At 37.5% G+C, this 26,533-nt stretch overlaps 1 protein-coding gene across 1 annotated transcript in view; it reads left to right on the top strand.

Annotated features, from left to right (window-relative positions):
- LOC142350009 (carbohydrate sulfotransferase 11-like) overlaps positions 1-24,011 on the top strand; it is a 31,226-nt gene extending 7,215 nt beyond the window's left edge. The window contains exon 2 of the mRNA XM_075401900.1: positions 22,784-24,011. Coding sequence (XP_075258015.1) covers positions 22,784-23,451 — 668 coding nt within the window. The 3' untranslated portion in view covers positions 23,452-24,011. The remainder of the gene's footprint in view (positions 1-22,783) is intronic.
- The last annotated feature ends 2,522 nt before the right edge of the window (positions 24,012-26,533 follow it).

Raw genomic sequence — 26,533 nt, 5'->3', positions numbered from 1 at the left:
TATTTTAATCTTCATAACAGTTTTTGTTTCAATTATTTATTTCTTGGCTTCGTTACTGCTCTTACTACGAGATTTCATAAAATCTCTCACTACGAGATTATAAATTTGTACATTTTAAAGGATTTTTGTTTTTTTTAAATATAAATCATTAATGGTTGGTCCAATTGATTTTGAAAAAATGTGCAATTGGGATCTTTTGATGCTCTCAGTGACAGATTTCTGATTTTAACTGCTTCGCTGCAATTTTCGCGCAAACTTGAACTTTTTTGCTGGTATTTTTCTTTCTTTTTGTAATGGTATGACCTGTACTGGATAATGACAGGTCTCAATTGCTTTCTATGAAGACATATATGAACGTTTGAGAAATTTCAGTTATTATTTAATTATATCAATCGCTTTTGAAATAATTGGTTTTTTAAATGGAAACGTATTTTTGAACTTCGCACCTTTTGCTATTTTTTGTCGACCTGTCTCATTCGCATTGACGACGTGTCCAAAATCTTTTCTAATGAAGTGTAAAAGGTGTAAAACCACTCTTTCGAAAGTCAATTGAAACGATATATTACATAAGCAACAACGTATAAGCCAACCACGTATAATTATTAACGATAACATTGATCAAGTAACGTATTAGCTGTAAGACGTACAAAGCCACAAGTGGAAACTTAGACGGCAAGGTTTTTTCGATGCTCTTTTACTGGTTTTTTGTCTGATGTTAATGACGTCAAATCAGTTCGTATTCAATCGGCAATTGTCTAGAAAACCTAAAAATATTAAGCCGAAAACCAGCTTAATCGCTACAAATAGTGGTTATATTTACTTAAAATTAGGTTAAATGAACTTTTTCGGAACTTTCTATGTATATTAGAACGTTTTATACGCTTTTAAAATACTCGAATCTGATTGGTTAATAATTCGCCATTTACTACGTAACATCTTCCGGCCCGGAAGAAGATGTTGGAAAACGGGTACAAGTTTTACAAGCGGGCGGACAATTGAACCGGTCGACGTACGTAAAACGGCGGAGGGCGCGACGCTATCGGAGCCGTAACGGAGATCCACAATCCGAGCAGATGGGTAGTAACCCCTAGGGTTGGTTTCCTCAACTATCCAAACCAAGTCACCGGTCTTAAGGTGTTGCTCGGCAGGCGACTGCCACTTAGAGCGTCGGTTCAGCGTCGGTACGTACTCTTTGATCCAACGGGACCAGATCGCATTAGCGTACGACTGCGCACGGGCGTAACGTTTACGATGGTCAAGCTCATTATAGCCGACAACAGACGGAATACCGGTAGAGTATTCTCCTAAAAGAAAGTGGTTGGGCGTAAAAGCGTTCAAATCGCACGGATCGGCGCTTACGGGTGTTAAAGGACGCGAATAGAGAGCATTCTCCACGAGACAAAAAGTAGTATGCAGTACCTCATCCGTGAGGCGACGCATGCCAAGAATAGTATACAACACGCGCTTGAAGCTGCGTACCAACCTCTCCCAGATACCACCTTGATGTGGTGCGCTGGGTGGATTGAACCTCCACTTAATACCTTTGTGAGCGAGCTCAGCTGCAATGTTGACAACGTTCCACTTTTCAATACTTTCTCGGAGTTCTTTCTCCGCTCCAATAAAGTTAGTGCCATTTTCCGACCAAATCATGGCAGGTGTACCTCTACGTGACACAAACCGCTCAACTCCCATAACACAAGAACTTGTGTCCATGGATGTAACTATCTCGACATGGACAGCGCGAGTAGTGAGACAGGTGAAGAGGAAGCCCCACCTTTTCTCAGTAGTACGGCGGACAAAAACATAGAATGGCCCAAAGTAGTCAACGCCAGTGTTCGAGAAGGGAGGAGACTGGTAAGCAAGTCTCTCCTTAGGTAAGTCAGACATGATTGGTTGCATAGTTACAGCTTGGAATTCTCGGCATCTCAGCCAGTGTGCTTTGATGGAACGCAAGGATGATCTTAGTTTCAGTACTGTGTAGTGTTCCTGCACAATTGATCTTAGGTATTCAACGCCCTGATGGTAATGCTTTACGTGCGTGTGTTCAAGGAACAGTTTTACAAACGGATGACGTGCATCTAAGATGATTGGGTGCTTTACGTTAAACCCAACTTCAATTAACCGCTTGATGCGGCCCGAGGAACGGATTAGCCCATTTGGACTAATAAACGGTGAATGTGGAGCAATTCGGCTACTCCGTTTAACGAATTTATTGTCAATGAGATCTTTTCTTTCGGCTTCAAAAGACTCTCCTTGCACCAAATACTGTAGATGACGCTCGGCTTCGTCAAGCTCAGTAGGATCGGTAATGCTACCATCGGGGTTACGGTAGCCGGCATGTTTCGGCAAAAGCCGGAGAACGTATGCGGCAATGCGCAAGTACTTTTGATAAGAACTAAACTTATCAAATGGGAATAACGACGGAACGGGAGTTGTCTGTTTTTTAACAGATGTAGCGAGAGAGACAGTGTCTTCTATGACGACTGCTTGGTTGACGCCAAATTTGATGTTATTAATGACGTCTTTGTTCGGTACGAAAGGGAAACTTGAGTTAGATAAGAAATGTGGACCATTGACCCAACTGCTTAGTTGCAAAACCTCAGCGGACATTCCACGCGTGCCAGCGTGAGCTCGATTATCCTTAGTTGCGACGTGGTTCCATTGGTCAACGCTGGTATACTCCAAAATTTCACAAACGCGGTTTGCAACAAAGATTGGTTGCTTTTCATTAGAGTTTATCCACTGAAGAACGGTCGTGCTGTCTGTCCACATGAATACTTGGTTAACAGCTACAGTAAGTGCCTGAATAATTTCGTTCTTCAGCCGAGCGGCAAGTGGAGCTGCTTGCAATTCCAGTTTAGGGACAGTCATTACTTTCATTGGCGCCACGCGCGTTTTCCCCAAGACAAACGCAAGCTCTGTTTTTATCTTGCCCGCAGGGGTTGTTACTCGGGCTCGAAGAAATGCGACGGCACTAAAAACAGCCTGAGAACTGTCACCGAACATATGCAACTCTGTATTATCAAAGGGTCCACTAAAGTAACTTCGAGGAATTTTGATGTTTTCAAGCTTTGGTAAGTCCGCACTCCAGACCAAAAATCTTTGAACCATGTCCTGTGGGAGCTCGTCATCCCATTGCTGTCCTGTGACGCGCCAGATGTCTTTTAAGAGCAATCGCGCACCGACGGTAAACGGTGCGACAAGACCAATGGGGTCAAAGACTTTCGAGACAAGACTTAGCGTTGCGTGAGGGACTTGGTGATAGCGCAGCTTGTACCCCTACTCACAACTAAAGTGTCATTAGTGTGATCCCACTTTAACCCTAGCACATGCGATGAATCCTCCTGACATGAAACAATTACCTTGGGCTCAGTAGGTGTAGGCGAGCCGTCAATTCGATCAGCCAGATTTTGCACATTACTTACAAACTTTGTAAGCTTGAACCCACCGAGATGGAGAAGATGTACCAATTCCTTCGATCTATTGATGGCTTTCTCAGGAGACTCCACTGAGTCAAGGTAATCGTCCATGTCGAAGTTTTCAAGGACGGCTTTTGCAGCTTCGGGGTAAAACTTGGCATTGTCTCTCGCAGTGCGTTGTAATGCATAGTTGGCGCATGTGGGCGAGTCTTTAGCCCCGAATATATGGCGCGTATATTGATACACTACAACGTTAGTTGGGGGGTCCTCCCGCCACAGAAAGCGAAGTGATGGTTGATCTGATGGTAATACACCAACCTGTAGAAACATTCCCTCGATGTCGGCAGAGACGGCATATGGATGTTGTCGGAAGCGAAGAAGTACGTAAATAAGGTTTTGGAGCAGATCAGGGCCAGTGAGCAAAGATTTATTCAGTGAGGCGCCATGAAATTTTGCTGCTCCATTGAGCACCCTACGCACCTTACCCGGTTTGTTCGGGTTTAAAACCGGATGGTGGGGTAGGTACCACTCTTTATCGGACCGGTTCTCAACCTCGTGAGCGTCCGGAACCTGAAATTACATACCCCTTGCTTAGGTCTTCCTTGACGGTACTAGTATAATTCTCTCTAAGGTCTTCATCCTTAGCCAATCGTTTTTTGAGAGATTTTAGTTGCACAAGGGATGAGAAGTAATTATTTGGGAGCTTGGTGTTATCTGCTGCCCACAGCATTCCGACATCGTATCTCAGGCCATTGTGTATGGTGGTACTCTCAAGGATTTCGTGAGCCCTTGCGTCTGCTGCAGATCTTGAGTAGACCTGCTTGTTTGCCCCGAATGAATCAATATCGTACCATGACTTTACTTGACTTGCTAACTCATTGTCATGTTCGATATTCACTTTAAAGCACGTTGAGGTTAAACAAGAACTTGATGGTAACGGACCGCTTAAGAACCAACCTATGGGTAAGCGTACGGCAACGGGTGAACGCTTCTCATCGGCAGAGAAGAATTCTAACGGGCGGATGGCATGATAGACATCTTGTCCGAGTATCATCTCAATGTCTTTATAGGAATATGTCACGGGATCAAGGAATGCTAAGTGTGGGTAAGTCTCTTGCGGGGCCTGTACATTAATTATATCTGAGCCGACGTTCAGACTCTCCTTAACGAAAGGGTTGATGGTAAATTGTTCGAAATTTTGATGTTCTCTTGGTTTCACAGTAACTTCAACAATCCTAGTGTCAACTACTTCTTCGGTATTAATACCCTTGACAGTTAGCTTTAGTGCTTTACCGTGCAAACCGAGTCTATCTGCGAGACTACCGGCCACCCAAGAGTTTTTGCAGGCGGTATCACACAAAACTAAAGCCTTGGTATCTAAACCGGACGAATTGACCAACTGCAATTCCGTTACCTGAAGGAGCCCCTTAACATCAGTAACAGATGACATTGTTGTGGTCTTATTAGACGGCTGTTGACTAGTAGTTGCTTTACTTTGACCTGTGTTGCCAGAAGACTGGATAGTATTGGGATATGTTGACTGTTTTGTTGGGAAAACCCTATCTGCTCCATGCAATAGTGAGTTATGCGAACTATTGCAGCCTTCTGCTCGGCACTTTCTTGGTTGAGGGCACTGGCGGAATGTGTGCTTGTCCCGTAAGCACGAAAAGCAAAGTTTGTTATCCGCCACCAACTTAGCTCTCTGGGTTGGAGTCTTTTCCTTGAAAACTCGACACTCCCATAGCCGGTGGTTACCTTTGCATACAATGCATCGAAAGTAAGTATTTGTGGAAGCAGATGGCATTTGCTTCTTTGTTTCCCTTTGTTGCGAATTTGATGCAAACACTTTTGAGGCTGTTTTGGTCTTGGTTACTGAAGTGATGTTCTCTTCAGGTTTGGCCTTGGTTGCGCTTTGTTTCATAAGATCATGGGCCTCAGCCTTTTCTTTAAGCCAATCGTTAAAGTCAAGGAGGGTAGGCTTAACCCAGTGCTTCTTAACCGTAAAGAGTGACCATGACTCTTTCATGTTTGGTGGTAACTTCTGTACCGCTTGGTTAAGCGCTCTTCAAATCAGCATCATATGATAACGACTTGAAAACCCCAACGAGACTGGATATTGTAGCAGAATAGTTTATGATGTCATCACTCTTGTGCATTTTAGGAGGTGGAAAACTGCTTAGTTTATCCAAGTGTGCACTTACGACTGCCTGTGGCTGGCCAAATTTACGTTCCAAAGTCCTTAGTGCATCCTTGTACATTAAACCACAGTAAGCAAACTCGGCGATTGCAATCTTTGCTTTACCGGTGACGAGTGTTTTAAGGTACGTCAATTTAACGTCATCAGTGAGCGACTGCGAGTCAATCGCGCTTTTGAATTGACCATACCACTCGTGCCATTGTAATGGATCGCCATTATACTGAGCAAGTTTCCATTCTGGCAAGGGGTCATTTTTCTTGTTGGTTATTGCATCAGCCAATTCCCTAATCAATGACGCATTGTCTGGTATCGGAAGGGCAGGCGCAGACACCTGCAAACCGCTCCAACTCAACGGAGTGGGCCCAACATACGAGTATGTTGGCTGAAAAACCGGACTGGCTAGACCAGGTACAACATTACTAGTAGTCGCGATCGGGTTTTCCTGTTGTGGGCCGGATGGTGATTGCATATCAATCAAAATGGGCGAATTCGAATATATTCGTTGTGGAAAATTCGTAACTGATGTTGAGATGTGTGCCTGTAAATTTGGAGCAACATTATTTACGGTATTAACGTTTTGGTTGACTATTGATGGTCTGTGCTGTGGGAACCGCCAATGACTCATATTTCGGACAAAATTTTGGCCAAGAGGGATATTAGGCATATTTGGGAAAGGAGGAGCAACGGAACGTACGACTTTGTGTACTCGGTTATTATTATTCTGAAAAATATTGTTGACGAGAGGCTGATTAGTCAAAGCGGCGTGTGAGATGGGAGCAGTGAGGTCAGGTACGAAGACTGGGTTCGGAATGGGAAGGTCATTAGGATGAGCGGGTTCGGTGTTGTGCTGTTGAGTGTTTGGACTTGGTGGGGCGCTTGGGTGCAAGGGAACGTTTATTACGGGAACTGGATGATTTGTTGTCGGGAAAGGAGGAAAAGTGGCGTTTGGTGCTCGGGGGACACAATTAATTTGTTGTCGGGAGCATATTTGCTGGGCCAAATTATTCTTCGGCAGACTTGATGTTTCAGGTCCCCTGGATTGTGCGTGTGGAAAAAACTCGGATGCACTATTTTGATTTTCTTGTGGTGCGAACGTCTGTGGAATGAGCTGTTGAATGGGTGGTGAAGAAGCCCCTGGGGCTTGTACAGAAGGCGGCTGACTATCCGCGGTTCCTTGGTTAGTTATGCTTGGGAGCGCCGTGCCTTGCTGGCCTGTTTGATTCATTTGCGCCCTTAGGTGCGCCTGGTACAACGCCTGTGTGTTAGCAGCAGCCAAAAAATTTTCAGGTGGAGTATAATAGGGGTCGAGTTGCTGCAAGGTCTCATTTCTTAAAATGTAATTGCCCCGACAATTTTTTGGTATGGAAGTGCATTGAAATTTCAGTGTTCTGATCTCCCACTGTTGTGCCGTTGTTGTGGCTAGGACATTCTGGAGGGTCAATCATAACCTGTGGTTCGCTAGTTTTCTCCTCATTGTGAAAACTTAAAGCAAGTGAGGTGTTGATCCAATCTTGGGCAGCCTTTTCACTTCTCATTGAGCTCCTAGCACTTGCAGTTGTTTCAGATTGGCTACCTTTAGAAACGGCGTCCAGCAATTCAAATTCTTGCAGAGTTGCCTCTGCCAACCGTTTCCTGTTGTTTTCCTCCAGTTCATCCAATTCCATTTGTTTTTTCTGCATTCTGTTTTTCAATTTCTTCACGCTTCATCTTAGCAATTACGTAATCATGTTTACGCTGACTAGATGTTTTTGACGATGTCATAATTGAGGGAAGTCTAGAACGAATGGAAGCCCTCGATTCCTGAAACTCACTCACTTTATCATCAGCAGAGTTGATGTAGTTTCGTGCTGAAGTGAGGATCTTGTCGTTCCTGGTTGTCATTGCCTCTAAGTAAGACTCTAGTGAAGGAACAAGTGCACTTGGATCCTCCGTTTTTCCAGCAAATGCAATCAGGTCCTCATTTTTGTCTACAGCGGTCATAAATGCTTCGTTGCACTTTGTTACTAGGCGTTCAACTTTCACTCGCCTACTTTGACTATTTATACAATGAAGGATATCTTCATGTATAGCATGCAATTCAGCCTCACGCTTTGACCTGGCAGCGTACAACTTTTTGACTTTTTGATCAAGACTATTAGACATCATGATGTTATTATTTCCAAAGACCAGCAATGCTACCACTGCACACGGTTATATTTTATATGCACACTCCAAACAAACCTAATACACGCAAAACGAACCCAACGCAAAAGACACCAAACACAGCACACTGTAGACAGTCTGTAAAACAAACCACCAAAAGAGCAAAGAAGGTCGTCGAGCACACTTTGCCCGACAAAAACAGAAGTGGAGCGCTGAACGCTATGCGCTCAACGCGGAGGGAGGCAAAGGACACACGGGAAGTCGAGCGAGCAACGCGCGACGAAACGGAGACGTTACGGACGGAAAGTCGAGCGAGCAACGCGCAACGCGACGGAAACGGGACAGACGAGAAGTCGAGCGAGCAATGCGCGACAGAACGGAAAAGGGGACGTGCGGGAAAACGAACGAAACGGGACGGTGGGAAAGAACGGGCGGGAAATGAGTTCGGAGAGAACTATGTTAGCTGACCACAGCAAAAACTCAAGCAAACAACCTAGCCGTAACTCCAGAACAAACTTAAGTCACACCCTAGGAAGAAGGAGAGAAGCTTCTGCAAGACAATCTAATATAGTTCATAATGGGTCTATAACGACAAATTTAACGACAAATTATTTTACGGCAATGCAGTAGTACACTAAAAGGATGAAAAGGTCGAGAAATTTACTAGCCGTAACTCCAGAATAAACTTAAGTCACATCCTAGTAAAACCCAAACCAAAACAAACAATCAGCATACTAACGGTATTAAACAAACTACAGCAAAATTGAATGAACTACAATAGTGTATTTGTAGACTAAGACAGTTGGAAAAGTCAAGAAACAATCCAGCCGTAACTCGAGAATAAACTTAAGTCACACCCTGGAAGGTAACAAGACCAAACCAACTAGCAATCATACAGGTACACAAACATAGAGCAGCAAAATCAAAATCCTACAACAGGAGGGCTAGTAAATTAGTAAAGTTGAAAAGTCAAAGGACAATCCAGCCGTAACTCGAGAATAAACTTAAGTCACACCCTAGAAGGTAACAAGACCAAACCAACTAGCAATCATACAGGTACACAAACATAGAGCAGCAAAATCAAAATACTACAACAGGAGGGCTAGTAAATTAGTAAAGTTGAAAAGTCAAAGGACAATCCAGCCGTAACTCGAGAATAAACTTAAGTCACACCCTAGAAAGCTATAAGACTTAAACAACAAACCAGCATACGAGCATACTCAAAATACTACAGCAAAACAACAACATACTTTATCACATATAACATACTACACTGAATTTCAGAAAAGTAGACGGAGAAAACGAAAAGCGAAGTTTTGGGAGAGCGACGTTATTGAAAAAGAAAATACGGAGAACTGAAAATTTAAAAGACAAAAAGGACGCGCACGAAACGGTACATAAACGAGCGACGAGAAAAATTATAGGGATTCAATCGTTTCTTTTTGTAGGCCGGAGGTTGTGAAAATTTTCACAACTTTTTCTGTGTTAATTGAGTTTCACTCATTTATCGAACCTTCTTGTTGGAGAAATTGATTTTTGACGACCTTGTCAAAATTTTATGCTTTTGTCCAATTTTTTCTATTTTTGGTCAATATTTCTGCAATTTTTTGAATAAGGAATGGTAATCCAGTAAATTGGACGGTTTTATGCCTGAAAGTACGGTTTTTCAATATTCTATATTGATATTCTATGTTTTTTGATTTGCATCAAAATTGACCAAAAATTTTCAAAATTGGACAAATTAGCATAATTTTCTTTCAATTTTCTCTTTATCAGAGGTTATTTTTGATATACGAACCGACTATATCAATTTTCTCGAATTTTTGGTAAATCTACCAAAAATTTTCAAATTCGATGTTTTTTCGTCTCTAAAATTGTTTTTGTTGGCCCCTTTACCAATGTTTTCTACAAAATTTAGTTTAACTCTACTACACCAATGTCAGAAAAAATTCACGGGGTGGGTTTCTTGCCGTCTAAACTCCGATAAGTAAATTAAGGCACAAATTTATTCCAAAATTTATAGTTCTGTCTTACAGTTTTTGGTGATTGTTTTGCAAATTTCATGCGCTCCATGAGTTGAATCTGAGGATTGATTTGCTTCTCTGCCCGTGTTGTCATCATTGTCACCGCCGTCGTTGCTTGCACTGTTGGGGTATCTCCTCCCCAAAGTTGGATGGGAAAATGCCCTGTGTCTTGGTGGATTTGCTGTCGGAGGCCAAGTATCAAGTCCACCAATCACCCTCTTTGTTTGTCACACAGACCTCGACACCAGCCTGCAGGTCCAAAACACCTTCAGCTGTCGCTTCAAATGGGTAGATAGCGCGCGCTCCACACAACACAGTGAGCCCTGTGTTGCTGCTGTTTGCGCTTTGAGAAGAGTCTGTAAAGTCAGTTGCGGAGGAGGGAGAGGCTGCAGGTGTTGCACCGAATGGATCCGAACCTTCTGACACTACTGGAACTACAGTAGCACTGGTTCACTGGTTGATTGCTGCTGATTGGATAGCACTGCACCGCTGCTTTCACTACTGTATAAACTCAGTAAAAAACGGGTCGCGGCACCATGTAAAAGGTGTAAAACCACTCTTTCGAAAGTCAATTGAAACGATATATTACATAAGCAACAACGTATAAGCCAACCACGTATAAGTTTTAACGATAACATTGATCAAGTAACGTATTAGCTGTAAAACGTACAAAGCCACAAGTTGTTATATTTACTTAAAATTAGGTTAAATGAACTTTTTCGGAACTTTCTATGTATATTAGAACGTTTTATACGCATTTAAAATACTCGAATCTGATCGGTTAATAATTCGCCATTTACTACGTAACATGAAGTATTGCTTATTTTAATTTGTTCAGATTTTATCTGATGTGTGTTTGATTTTGTTTTTTTCTAAATATAGAAATCGAGTTTTGGACGTAGTTAATGTTTGTTATTTGATTTTTTTTTGTATTTTCTATTGTCCTTTTAACAACAAGTTCCATCGGCCCTCTAGTGTGGCTTTATGTTATCCCATTTGTGGTTTATTGAACGAAATGTATGTTTTTGAAAGTTTTCGCTTTCATTTGGTAGCCAATTAAGCCAAGAGTGTGGATGAGCGGGGTCGGAACATTATGTGCGTACGCACATTAACGAGCCTCCTTGTTTGTATAGAGCGCTACTTTAAACTGCGTAAACAAACAATAATGCAAACGCTGAAAACACAAATTACTACTAATCGGTCAGCAAATTCAAGAATTCTGTAAACAAAACGATAAATAGTCAGATCTTAGGACTGTCAGAAGGGATCAGCTGGGATCAGAAGTTAAAAATGAGGCCAAGTGGAACACAGCAACAGTGAAATGGAATTGAACGGAATAATGGATACACAAGAAGGAAATAGACGTTCCCTGCATGAACGATCCCCAGTGCAAATCCCGCCTCGTATCGCCCGGAAAATGGAGCAGTTCATTAACTTATCAGGATCTGAGATCTCTTGCCATAAAACTTGCTTAAGACCAAAAACGAAAAGATCGAAGAAAAACACTCGATTGTTTTGACGTTTTGGCCTCGGTATCTCCTGTGATAAAAGCACAAAACAGATGAGGTCTATTCAGTGATCGTGGAGCAAGGAAAACCGGATGTGGTTATCAGAAAGTCAGATTTGGCAAAATTCGACATAAAAGCAAGAAGGAAACCTAACCGAATGCGGAAAAACGAGAACTAATAGATTTTCTTGATTGAAAGGTATTATTGTTGACTCAAACTAAAGTATTCTCTCTGACGAAAATACAAGCAAATACCAATACGCACCGCAAAAATTTTTGTAAACAAGCCTAGACAGTAAAAATCAAATGCCCTCATTTTACAAGCTGGGAAAAGCAAAGAAAAAATTGATGTCATGCTGATGAAATTGTTACCAAATATAAGGTAACAATTTTTTTATAAGGAAGCATCAGATCTTTTTTCAATTTAATGGTTCTTCAATTGCAAAATTTATAATATAAAACATATAAAGTTCAACAAAACTGTTTTTGCGATTTTTTTTCAGTTTTTCGTATGGATATAGAAAAATATTTGAATTTTGTTGAATTGACACAGTTTGATTCTTTTTTAAATTTACTTTTCAATCATATTGACATTTTGAACTGAATAAAGTACGTTTTAAAAGCAACGAAGCATAACGGGAAGACGGAATCCAGTGTTGTCAACAATAAAAGTCTTCTTTATTAAATCTTAAATGGCTGTTCTTTTTTCATTTTTATAAATTCTCCATCTGTATTCAGCTGAAAATGTATACAACCCCTAATTAATTTGTGCACATGATTGTGGCAGCTTTTCGAAGCAATTTAGAAAAAAAATTTCACATCAAAAAAAACTATTCCTGTTTTCAAATTTTGTTGTGAACACACCTCAAGGGGTTCTTTAGAAAGTCCGTTTTATGAGAATGCTCATTAAAATGATACCATCGGAAGAGCCGGATACGTCTAAAAAGAAATACGACTTTTTTGTTCTTCCGCAAACGGTTGCTGTTGTCATTTTTGCGAATGTCCCGTTAAGAAACACATTTGATTTTTATTTATTGCATGCTGTTAAATAGAGTAATAGTGTTTTACAACAAAGGTACAAATGTATAGCGTTGGTTTGCCTAAAATTATATAGGAAAAAATTCCTACTACTTTGAGAACTTTGATTTGAATATTTTTATTTACAATATTGAAAAAAAAACACCGATAACTGTTGCTATTCATATTTTCTATTGTCTGCAACTGGCATTCAGCGAGACGCCAACACAGAATTCAAATTCTAAAGTCGAATCGTGTAGGTGAAACTTCAGGAGCAACCAGCGGAATAAAAATTTGGAAAACAATTAAAATTTGCTTCATTTTCACCTGATTGTATTTTTGTTCTCGTACCAATATCCCAAACTTTCCATATATTTGGTCTATTTTTTGAAAATTTAATCACCTTTGTACTTAAAACTAATACTGGAGCCAGATTTGTGTCGTCTTTGTCTCCTCAAAAGTTTATGAACGTCGGTTTTTAATTTAATAAAAAAATCTATTAATTTTCCCATGTTTTTGCATTAAATGGAAAACTCTCCGATATGGAAAAGCAGATTTGAACTACCTTCTTTAATTTTTATTTAACTAATAAAAAATTGTGTAGTTTACTTTTTTAGTTCATAACGTATATCCAAGTTGTTCAAATGAAAGCGCCTTTTAGCGAATGAAATCAAAGGAACTATTCATAAGGCAATGAAGAGTTTAAAATCTGTTGATGTTAGATTAATAGTCAGTCGAAATTAAAAACAAGAAAAAGGATAGAGGTCCCGGAGAAATTGTTGTTCTTCTTGAAAACCGTGTTTGTACCAAAAACTTTTCTGAGTTCTGTTCTGAAACAGATTTGTGTAATCAAAGACAATTATCATCAACAAATATCTTTGCTTGTCAGAGAAAATCCAATTGAATTAACATCTCCAAAAATTTTCTTTTTTAAAAAATTTCTTTTAACAACCTATTTTTCAAGTTTCTCGACTTTCCTATTTTTACTCTGCATCAAAATCTGCCACATTTGTATAAAAACAAAAATAATCTCTTAGGGTTGACAAATGATGTTTTCTTTTTTTATGATGCCTCAAGAAAAAATGTTTTTCCTGTGATAAAACTCATTAGGGGATAATCTTTTTGGAGTATATAAGTAAAATTAAGCAATTTAAATGGTACCAGACAGTTACCAGTCTTTTTGCTGTTTTTCCTGCAAGGCAACTCTCCGCTAATGTTTTTTCTGAAGTGATTTGAGTTAATGTCCAGACATTAATTAGGGAAAAAATTATTTAAACGGAACATCTGGTTTGCTAGCTATCAATTCCTAAAAACCATTTATGTTAAAAACTGCGCTGCCACAGATTCTTCTAATTCATTAAACTGGAAACTTTTAGGAAGTGTCTTTGTGCATGGATTGATTATCAGTTTTGCTTGCACCTTGTATGTAGCATGTAGCGATTTCATCTTCAGATGTGTGAGATTATCAACAAAATTTGCGACCAACGTTTTGGTTTTCTTTTAGTCTTCAAACAACAAGGCAAATTTTTAAATCGAGATTATGCTGCCTTGACGTTTTCCTAAAATAAATTTTAAGTTTGTTCACTCAAAAGGAATTTAGTTTTCCTTATATTGCAGGGCTCTGTCACAATGTCAGCTATGGAGGGTTTAAAAACAATCCAGTCTTCAAATGAACCTATACAAAGACTAAAAGGGTGAACATTTTATAGAGAACTGATTAACTCTCCTCAAACAAATTGATATCCTTTTATGGTAGTTTTGATATTCATAATGTTGACAAACTGACTGGTAAACCGCATAAAATACTAATTGAGACATTAAAGATGTTTAATGTTCCGACCCCCAGTTTAGTGGGGAGGGAACAACTATGTACTCAAATTGTTTTTTTTGTTCAGACAATTTTGGCCGATCGATATATTCATCCTAGAGAGTTGTGAGTGGTATCATTAAAAAGCTTGTACACCGTAAAATATGGAATTTATTTTTTTTTATTTTCGTATTCTACATGGACTTATCGAGGTTTAAAGTTTTGTGAATATTCGACAGTTTCTTTTCACATATTCAATAATTTTTTCTAAGGTTTAGCACAATTTTGCTAATATTACTTAAAATGCGTTAAAACTCTTAAAAGTAGAGTTTAAATGTTACTGTCAGAGACAGAAGAGCGTTGCTGAATTGTTTGATTTGAGTTTCTTCGGCTCAAGATTTTGATAAAATTTACAGAATTCAGACTTTTTTGTTCAAAAAATTGTACTTTGCATTTTTGGTTCGATTTGCTTAAGTTTGCCGAAAGTGGAGACCTAGAAACCGCTGGCATAATCTCAAATCTCGCTAAACTCCAAAAAAGAGCTATTTGAATTTCGACGCCCTGTATTTGGAATTAAAATTTTGCCGTTTTCTACAAATTTAACTCGATAATTATTCAAAATGCACCATTTTTTAACTATTTGCAGTATTTCTCTGATTAATTGGTCCAATTCCAAAACCATTAACACCTGGGCAAATCTTTGGGCGCACGGCAAAATTAGTGATAGTTTTGATATTATCATGGTTTCTTACAATGAGAAACTTTTATTTAAAGAGAAGCTTTAGTAATTTTTAACTGAAATATTGTGTTTTTTCTTCAATTGTCTTTCTTTTTGCACTCTTATTACCATGTCTAACAATTCAAAAGTTCAAATGGCTTCTGCAAGAGTTGTAGTTGAACCAGTACCAGGCATTCGGTTGTTACCTTATGTCTCTTATTTCATTAAATATATTTGTTTTAAGCAATTGTCAATGATTTTTTGAACTTGTCAATTTTTTTTATATTGTTTCTCTCAACTTTTAACCTTATATTCATAAATGACAGGCCTTACAGAATACAATCTAATTCTTCGGCGGGTTGTTTTAAAAGATCGGTATCTTGGCTTTGCTGCTGCTAGTTTTTATAGTGATTTTTGTGCATAATTGCCCATTTTAGCTGTTCTGGATTCTTTGGCAAATTGCCATATTATCATTACTTAGCAATCTATCTGAAAAAACGTTTTACAAAAAATTGTAGTTTTGTATTTATCGTCTTCTTAATATATGGTTTCAACGGCTGCGACAACGTTCACTTGCAGAACTTGGTAGATTTTTTGCCATGAATTTTTGGTTAATTTCTGATGTCGCATGCTAAATAATGGGCAATTACAGTTCTCACTGGCCAACATTTGATACATACACTAACTTATTAACTAATATTGATATATAGCGAACGGTTTAATTGACCTCCAAATTAAGTTTGTTCAAAAAAATATAAAATTATTCTTCAATTTATCCCTTTTTCTTTTGCTTTGCGGTTTTTTTCGTATTTTACAATGTCGTATCATTTTTGTGATTTAGCCCCATTTTTGAGAAATCTCTTCAATGTTTTTTCGAAGGCAACAATGATTTTTCTGTTGTTTAAACGTTTTGACTGATATCTTAGTGTTTAAACTATTTGTTTCAGAAGAATTTTGTGAAATTTAGATACTTTTCAATGTTTGTGGTTTTTTACTGTCATTTTGAAATAGCTGTTTTGCAAAAACACTTTATTATGTTCAAAAGAGACGCAAAGGAGGATTTCTTTTTGTGGCAGTTCATATTTTACAATTTTAATCGCTTCAACACTGGTTTCGAAAAGTTGTTTAAGAAAATTTATATTTAAGCTTGTATTTAATGTTATTTTATAATATAATGATTTATTCTCAATAATAACAGGCGCAATTAGTTTTCAACAAAAATTGCAGATTGAATTTTTTACTTTCTTAGTTTAAAACTTATGTTGTCCATGAATTTTGAAAAAGATTCCTTTTTTTTTAAAAAAGACATTTAATTTCTGAGAGCTGCCAATCTTATTTCTGTTAACTTTTAGCTTACCAACCCCTTAAACAAGTCACATTCTTTATCTAATCAGTTACATTTTTCCCTTAATAGCGATTGTGTTTTCCCCAAATGTTCTTTGTTCAGGATACAACCAGTTTTCGCAAAATTTTCGTGATTTTTGCATATTCGACCAATTTTGTATTTTTTTTTATTTTCTTTTCACAGTATCACAATAATGGGCGTTCCTCTGGTCATTTGACAGAAAGACAATCAAATAGCTTTAATCTTCATAGTGAAAAGCCACTTCCAATGATTAATTGGCCAGGATATAGTTTTCGTGCGAATTTTTTTTCGTGTAATTTTTCTTACGTTTTGCCTGTATTTGTCGTTCCTTTTGTAGTCGTATGCCATAACCTGCATAAGGAAAGTCTCATTTGAACCCTGTGGAGGTAAAAATGATGAATCTCTCAATGATTTTTTGATGCGTGATATTTCTAATCAATTTGACATTAATTCTTTTCAAAACAAAGAGCGTTTTTTTTAAACTTTGCCTTTTTGTTCATTTCTTGTGGACTTGTTACCAAGTTGCAATGAGGAAAAGTCCCATATTTTTCTTTAATGAAGTACAGGATAATTGTTATTTATATAATTTTTATCTAATGGCATTTTGATTTGTTTATTAATCGTTTTCATAAAATGGACAACGAATTTTGCTCGTAATTATTATTTTTAATTATTTGATTTTTATCATTGCCTTTTCCTGTAATCATTTTATGGTTTCCATAGGTCTCATCGACCCTCTACGGTAGATTGTTTTGCTCATTTAGTGTTTTGCTGAACGATATGTTGATATATTACTTTTTATCGCTTTCTCATTTGGTAGACAAATAAGTGAAAATGTATTTGAGCGGGGTCGGAACTTTATGTGCGAACGCAGATTACCGAGCCTCTTTGTTTGAGTTATTATCGGTTAAAAATAGGACCTTTTTTACTGCAGAATCTAAAGAAGTAAGAGAATTGTATGAAAAAAAAATCAAGAATTTTAAGAGCAATTGAGATTTTAAACGCTAGATCTTTATGAGAACAAATTGATTAGGAGGCATGAAAGGACATGCCTTAGTTTATCAAAAGTGTTAATGATGTTGATAGAATCTCACATGATGAAAAGGCTGAAAAACGCATTGATGAGAACAAGAGTCATGGTAATTACTTTGCATCTGTAAACAGCGACTTGGCCAAGGCGTTTACAATACCCGCATAAACTCAAGGGACAAAACATGTAATATTTGCATTTTACTTCAATCTATTTTGCAAAAATTGAGCATCCGGATGCCCTTACAGCAGTTGCAAAAAGAAAATAAAACAGCACGGACAAATTGCACTTCGTCTTTTTAATTGCTTTTCGGAAACTTTATTAGAAAGAACTGAAAAAAGCGTTAATGTTGAAAACAAAAGAAAATGCCCATATAAGCATCCCTGATAATTGCAAATTCTGATATTTTCTGTTATCTTCCGGGTAATTTTCTGAACGCTTAAACCTTCATAGAAAAAATGATCATTGAGAAAAAACGAAATCAAAAATTTAAGCAATATGGATTCCAATCATGTCATAGCCCGTCGGGGTACACTTCCTAGACCTGAAAAAGCATTCAACGGAGTTCACAATTGCTATTTTTTCAGAATTCTGTTTGAGGTGTACAATTGAACTTAATTGATTAGTACGCACTTGATAAGTATGAACTTCTGAAATTGAACCAAAAAATTCTGAAGCCAAGGCAAAAATTTTGTCGTAATTCATTGTTGCGATAGTTGTCCGCTGCTATTCTGTCTGTATAGAAAGGAAATCTCATGCAACTTTAGAGGTACATATGACGATTTCTATGCTGATGACAGAGCGTTTAAAACAAATGTACAAAAAAAACTGTAGATAGCGACCAGGCCTTTGGCATTTAATTTTTTTTTCAATTTTGTGTATCAAAATGAGTTAGCCGTGAAGGTTAAAAAACTGAACTCGGATTTTCGGAAAAGGCTTTGCACGAATTTCAGCAGCTGCTCAATGAAATTAAAATAACGGAAAATGTGAACAGCTTCGAGTACCTTGGTACCATTATTGATCACTAGCAAGACGAATTCAACTAAACTTACAAAAGTTCATTTCTATAATTTTACAGCTTATGAAATATCTCAGATGGTTTAAAAACACAAAACATATGCGCTGCAAGTACTTAAAAAGTGCATTCTAGCTTAGGGCACGACAAACAAAGGATTACGTAAGAGAATAAAATTACAATAGTCAAGAGTTCCCCCGTCTAGGCGCTGATGAGTCTACTGATGAGATGCAAGTACATTGAAATGGCTGCAAAAGTAATCACAGTGTAGAGTAAAAAAAGGATGTTGAAAATTTTCAGGAACATACGAGGCAAGCATTCTAGCTTTCGATGCACTAAGCTCATTAAAACTTCAATCACCGTTAGTCTGAAGAAATTGTTCATCTTGTTCTTTAATTTCAACAGCTTAGAAAAGTCCATTCAATTTTAACTGAGCCTCATGGTATCCAAAACGTCCCGTAAAAGGTCAAAAGGTCCCAATGTTTATTTAATTTTGCATGAATCTAACTTTAGACCTATCTAACTTTGCATGAAACTAAACAAGGAGGCTCGGTAATGTGCGTTCGCACATTAAGTTCCGACCCCGCTCATCTAAATTTTTCACTTAATTGTCTACCAAATGAGGAAGAGGTAAAAAAAATTAACATATCAACATATCGTTCAACAAATTACTAAAAGAATAAAACAATCTACTCTAGAAGGCATATGAGACCTGTGACTATCATAATATGACTACCAGAAATGACTGGCAATAAAAATCAATTAGTTACAATTATTAATTACGACCAAAACTCCTGGTCCATTTTTTGAAAACCACTTATAAGCAAATCAAAATGGCATCAGATAAAATTTATACTAAGAAGATTAACCGGTACTTTTTGGACAAAATATGGGACTTTTCCTCAATGCGACTTGGCAACAAGTCGACTAGAAATGAGCAAAAGCGGCAAGAGTTTGTTAAAACATGGCTTTTTTAAAAAAGAATTAAATTCGAACTGATTAGAAACATTACGCATCAAATGAAATCAATGCGAGAGTCTGTTATACCTCAATAGAGAGCAACTGAGGCCGTTCCTTATATAGGATATGTCATACGACTACAAAAAGAACGACAAACACACGCAAAAACGAAAAATTTGCACAAAAAATTATGCACGAAAACGATGTCACCCAATCAATTAATTGTTAAGCTGATCACTAAAAACAATAAAAATCTTCGTTTGCATTTTTTGAAGGTAACAAAATTTGTAAATCAATTGACGCCCATTATTATGATACTGTGAAAACAGAACAAAAACCTACATAAAAGGGGAAAATATGCAAAAATCACGAAAATCGGTTATTAAAACTGATTTTTATTAAAACTGGTTGTTCTAAGAAGAAAGACCATTTGAGGAAAATGAAACCGTTAGGAAGAGCAAATTGTATTTCAAATGATAAATAATGTAAATTGTATATAGATAATGTAATAGATAATGTATAGATAATGTATAGATAATGTATAGATAATGTAAATAGATGCTTAGCTACAATTAAACAGAAATAAAATTGGCAGATCTCAAAAATCTATCTTTTTTATTAAGAACAAATATTTTCAAAACTCATAGCCAACAAAAAGCTATCGACTAGAAGAATAGACAGTTTGTCTTGCAACTACTTGCTTGGAAAACTAATTGCAACTGTTTTTAATGAGACTAAATCATAAGACTATAAAATAACATTAAATAAAAGCTGAACTAATAAAATTCACAAACAAATTAACGAAACCACAGTTTTGAACCCATTAAATTTATAAGATATTAACCGCAAGAATATAAGATTTTCATTTGCGTCTCCTTTGACCATCATAACGTCTTTTTTTAAAACGACTATCACATAATGACAACGAAAAGAAGCACAAAATCTGAAAAGTATCTAAACTTCACAAAATTCTTCTGAAACAAATTGTCTAAGTCCTGAAGACATCTTTTAAAACGTTTAAAGAAACTAAAAATTATTGTTTGATTCAACAAAGTGTCAAAAAGAGTTCTAATTAGTGAGGCTAATTTACCAAAATGATATAACATTGTGTAATACAAAAAAAAACGCAAACCAGAACAAAAAGGATTAAAATGAAGAATACTATTACTCTTTTTTTAAGAAATATCATTCGAAATTCAAAACAACCATTAGCTATTTACCAATATCAGTTATTAAGTTCATTTTTGTTATCTATAGTTGGCCACTGAGACCTTTAATTACACAATATTTGGCATATGACAACAAAAATTAACAACAAATAAAGGGCAAAATTAAACTCTACCAATTTCTGCAAGAGAACGTTGTCGCAGCCCTTTACACCATATGTTATGAGAACAAAAAATATGTTCAGTTTCAAATGTGCTAGAGCTTTTTTCAGTCAGATTCTTAAATAATGTTACAAAAGAATTTACAAAAGAAACAAAAACAACTGCAAAAAAGGGAAATTATGGACAAAAATCAGAAAATTTTGCATGAAAACGCGTATTACCAAAAGCAAGAAAACCTTCTGCTAAAAACAATCTGCCATAAAATTAGTTTGTATTCTATAGGGAGGAATGGTTGACCTGTACTTACTGAGAACAAACAAAATGTTGACTAAAATAATATAAAAAATTGACTATTTCAAAAAATCACAGATAAGTTCAATAACATATAAGACATTAGGTAACAACCGAATGAATAGAAAAGGTTCTTGCACCTCTTGAGGATGAAATTTAGATCTTTGAGTGGTCAAACTTAAAAATCAGACTGGCAAAAGAATAACAATTGAAGGCGAAACGCAAGAATTCAGTTAAATTTTACTAAAACTCTTCCTCAAAACAATAAAAACCTTTTGGTTCTTCGAAAAAACAAACTACATCTACCAGCAATCTCAAATTTACGTAAATTGGAGCTGTCATTAACGGAGCCGTTAATAAAAAATGTCAGTAATTTACATTGAAAAAACAAAAGCAAAATATTTTGAAAAAAGCCGGCATCAAAATAAAAACCATAGTCTCTGATTCTAAGAATCCATGATATTGTCGAACCTCTCCCTGATTTTGTCGCGCGCCCAGCAAACCGACCAAGTGTTCCAAGTGTTTGCGAATTAGACCAATTGTTAAGTGGAATTCTACAAATATTAAAAAAAGAACAATGCATTTTGTATAATTATCGGGTTAAATCTGCAAAAAACGGCAAAGTTTTAATTCCAGAAGACTTTCATACGGCGTCTAAATGCAACTAGCGCTCTTGTTGAGATTAGGGAGTCTGTTTTAAGGTTTTTAGGTCACTAAGTCTGGCAAACCTTAACAAACTGGCCGAAAAAAGCATCAGCGCTCTTCTATCTCTAACGGTAACAACCACATTCTGCCGTTAAAATTTTTGACTTGTTTTGAACTATATTAGCGAAATTGTTGCCAAAATTTAGCAAATATTTAAACAAAAACAGTCGAATATTAACAAAACTTTAAACCTCGATAACTCCCTGTAAAAAACGAAAATTGAAAAAATCTTTTTAATTCCGTATTCTCCGCTGGACGGGCTTTTCAATGATACCACTCACAATTCTCTACGATGAATATATCGATCGGCCAAAATTGATTGAACAAAAAAACCCAGTTGAGTATATAGTTCCTCCTCCCCACTAAAGTGGAGGTCGGAACAATTAAGAATCTAAAAAATGTGTCACATTTGTTTGCTTGAAACAGCACTGGTCGCAGAGAGTGTTGTGTCTTGTTTTTGTTTCAGGTGTGGGCTTTGGTAATTTGTTTTTAAAAAATTGACAGCTTAAGCTCGCTCGCTAAAAAAGTAAGTTCCAGTAGTTTTGAAAAAATTCTGAACGGCTCAGAGCATTTTAAATAAAAATGCATCCCTAAAATTGCCTATGAAAAAAACAAAAGGAACAACGCCTTCTAGATCTTCTTGCTTGTCTCATCGATGACACGTTTGTCTCCTTTGGCCAGTCAGAAGAAAGTTAATACATTTTTTTAACCGAATAATTATCCTTGGATTTGTTGTCCAAGATCAGTGTTTTCATTTTAAAATATTACAGAATTGTTTTGCAGACTACTACAGTGCTCATGAAGCCCTAACAGAACTGAGACACAACTGTGTAAATTATTTATTAACTTTTATTATTTCAGGAGACGTAGCCACTAACTAATGCCAGGACCATCCCTACTAAGGTGTATTTTCCCTAATTTTTTAATTCTATCTAAGAAGTAGGACTGTGTGTTTTTGTTAACTGGCCCTTCTCCAACAGGTGTTTTTTTTTGGTTGAATTTCTACATAATTTGAGATAGACCAAATTACATCGCTTACAGACGGCACCCCTACTAATTCAATCGGACGGTTCAGTCATTTTGCCTCTATAGTTCCAGAAAACGGAAATTATAGAATGTCTTTTCTTTGTCGCCAAGTTCAACAAGTTAGCCCAACATTAGTTAAATGAACTGCTGGCTCGTATTGTGTCTATCTATATTCGTATTCGTGTTATAGTATACGTATGCTATGTTCCACTCATAACTCCCGATTTTTAGGTTCGAGCAGTCGCGGCAAAATTTTGTGGCCCCTTTTCCACGAATGGCAACCAAATAAGACTCAACGAATGGTGCACAGAAGCTTCGACAAAAAAGTACCAAAAACCAGCCAAACGGAAGTATTCAACCATCCATCGACTTTTACGAATTACAAATTGCGCTACTTGTTCGCTCGCGAGCCATTCGATCGTGCATTATCGGGATATTTTGACAAAGTCGCACGAAATGGTTGGCTTGGCGGACGAGATAAAAGCTTAAAGGACTACTTTAAAGTTTTGATTGAGAAACGGACTCAAAACGACCATTTTATAGATCAACTTACAGTTTGTGATCCGTGTAGGTTAAACGTCACCTTTTTAGGACGTACTGAGACATTCGCTTATGACTTTGGTCACCTTGTGAACAATTTGACAAAAATGCACGAAACTGTCAATTTAACAATATCAGCGAAACAAAACAAGACCAAACAAGCCAACAAGTCCAGAATTCAGGCCACCAGATTTAGAACTCTTAACTTAGAAAGTGTTTTGGACTTTATATGGGCATATAGATTTGACTATATAGCGTATGGCTACAACCCTTACAGATCAATTGAAAAATTTCTAAAGTGGAAAAAGCAGGCCGAGGAGGAGGATGACTATGAAGGGGAAGAGGATGGGGAGAAATAGCACCAAATATTTGCGGAGTTTGAAGGACAACGTTGGTCTAGTTTGTGGTCATTCTCATCGAATTAGTGGGAGTTTTATGGAACTGCAGTTCTCCCAACCCCACGTGAACAAAATTGCTCTTTTCATAAACCTCTTGAACAATCTTTCGGAGATGTTGTTACCCAGATCATAGTTTGTATACATTGCAAGCCGTTGCCAAATATGAATTAGCAAGTTTGAGGGTACAAAAATGCTTTTCAGTACGAAAATGAATAAAAATTTCAATTATAATTGATAAAAGTAAGCACCGTGCAGGAAGAAATATATGCTATGTTTAGAGCTCTTCAAAAAATGCATAACTAATTTATGAATACCTTCATTTCATACGAGAATGTGATGGAAAAATTAGCGGACAAAATTGTTTGATTTGGTTCAATTTTCGTCTAATGAAAAAAGGAGTGTATGTATGTTATCTGTATATTTTGTAATGTAAATAATCGCTATAGTTCACGAAATTTGTGGTTTTTAATCATATTTAAACATGTCTACAATTCATTCTTAATTGAAAGTCTTAATTTGAATTGTTATCATCAATGTTCATTCTTTCGTTAGCTTGCTGTTGTTGCTGTTCATCCAAATTTTCCGAAAACTTGGCGTGCACGTAATCTTCTCATCGAACTCCCTGTCATTGAATGATATAAAGATAACAGCTGGAGAACCTGCCCCTCTCATTGGGTGTCACTTTTAATAAAAGTAGCTCCTCTGCAGTCTGCTAGGCAGGTGAACTATTTTACTATCCAATAAAAGCGGACCATTTCGGTTTAGGGCTCATAATCTAGCGTCAAAATTTCGTGAAACTAGCGTTGTTGCTGTGTCGCGCATAGCGATGACCGACACTGACTCTGCTATCCGTATCCAGAAATTATTGTAGGTTGAAGACTTGGGTTATAAGACAGAACAGCAAACCACTTCATTGTTTTTCTCATGGTCTCAGAAAACCATCGAAAGAACCAACGCGCTATCTCATAATGACTGACTTGCAGCCTCGGCTGAGAAATGACGGTCTTGTCCAGGGCTACTGGTTGACCTGACGCAAAAGCAGGCATGTAGATGTTACATGGCAGTGAACTGTCGTCCGGTAACAATTTATTCTGTTTGCACCGTAAAGGTGACAAACACTCTTTCGACTGTAAATTTCGACTGTAAATTAAAGTACAAACGGTTTTAGTAAGCTATATATAAAGCACATCGTATGTAAGCAACGTAATGTCGTACAGTTCAAAGGCAAAAGGCACATCAGCATCACTCGACAAATCTAGTTACATTTGTTAGCAGGTCATAGTATGGGTCACCAATTTAAACCAATCCGTTCAAAAAACCGAATTTGTTAGGCTAAGCGAACTCTTTTGAGCCATTTTGGAAGTTATTCTTTGTAGAAAATCGTCTTTGGTATTTCTGAGAAATAATACGTTTAGTGCATTTGAAACGGAAAATCTAAGCGAAAGTTTTGCTGTAATACGCACAAAAATACTCTATCTAATGATATATTTTATTCCTTTCAATTTACTCGGTAATATCCCCCGGCTCGGAAGAGGATGTTGGGAGTATTGGTACAAGTTTAAAGAACGGGCGGACGAGCGATTCGGACGACGTGCGTACGACGGCGGAGTTCTTCAATCCGAGCAGTTGGATAAAAACCCCTAAGGTTGCTTTCTTAAATGAGCCAAACTAAGTCATCGGCCTTGAGGTGCTGCTCGTCAGGTGTCTGCCACTTAGATCTACGGTTCAAGCGTACCGCTTACGATGATCGAACTCGTCGACGCCAATGATGGACGGAGTTCCGGTTCCTTGGTTGCCAAGTAGAAAATGATTGGGCGCCGACCCACCCAATTGCGCCGACCCACCCAATTGCGCCTAGATCGGGTGGGTCGGCGCTTACGGGGGTTAATGGACGTACGTTTAGTGCGAATTCAACTTGACAAAATGTAGTGTTGAACACCTCATCTGTGAGGCGATGTGTACCGAGGATGGTGTACAGTGCCCTCTTAAAACTTCGGACCAACCTCTCCCAGATGCCACCTTGGTTTGGCGCACTGGGCGGATTGAACCTCCACTTAATGCCCTTATGTGCAAGTTTGGAATGGGAGCACTTTCTTTCAAACTCATAAACTAAGACACCGAGTTTACAGTTGCTCAAATTTCACAACGTGGAAGATATAAAACAAGAGCTGAAATAGGTTCTTATAATGTTTTTAAACACTGGCTCAAAGAGAGCGAGGGCAAGCAAGCTTTCTCTCTGAGTGTAGTCTGATTTCCAGAAAACAAATTAAATGCAGCATCATCTAATGTTTCCGGGACTTTGTAGTGTGTTATTTGCAAAGTACATTAGCTTCCTATGCTTTCCACAGCTCTATATAACTTGTCATTTAATATTAGATGTTCCTCAATTAAGGATTGTTATAGGTCCAATGGTTAAGTGAACAAATGAGTGCTTTTAATCAGCCAAATTTTTGCGGACATCTGAATCAGGGTTCATGGTTGGGAGGCAAACTTGATCCCAACATGTCTCGCTTACTAACCAAAGATTTATACTTTTCAAAGCTGATCGCTGGTGTTAATCAGACATTTCTCAGCCACTGTTAAATTTATCGGGGAGACTGTTGCATCGCAGTGGATTATCCACCTTAGTGGCAACCACGGTTTCGCAAACTGACCAACTCTTCTTGTGGTCATAGATGAAGTTATCTAGCAAATATTCAATATCTTCAGTTAGTTGCTGTAAACACGTTGCTGTAAACCTTTGGTAGCTCCTAATATTTTCAGACTTTTGTTTGCTCAGTTTAATGTTGTTTTCAATTGTTGTTAAATGAATGACCGAACAGAGCTCAAACTCATCTTTTCTGAGTTCTACGCTGCAAAGTTTTGCAGTCGAAGCCAGATATTCCAGATTTTGCGTAATTCATCTTCTCTACAATCAATAATGCAATTGTGAAAGTATCAACAAGGCTGCGATAGGCCAACTAATTTCTCGTCAGTTGCAGTAATGGGTGACCACAAAGCTCAAGAGGTCCTAAAAGATCTCATGGTGTGCTGATTTTCGAAC

Source organism: Convolutriloba macropyga, chromosome 11 (genome assembly GCF_964194025.1).
Source record: "Convolutriloba macropyga chromosome 11, txConMacr16.3, whole genome shotgun sequence".
Taxonomy (NCBI): domain Eukaryota; kingdom Metazoa; phylum Xenacoelomorpha; order Acoela; family Convolutidae; genus Convolutriloba; species Convolutriloba macropyga.
This window is presented reverse-complemented; position numbering and strand designations above follow the sequence as displayed.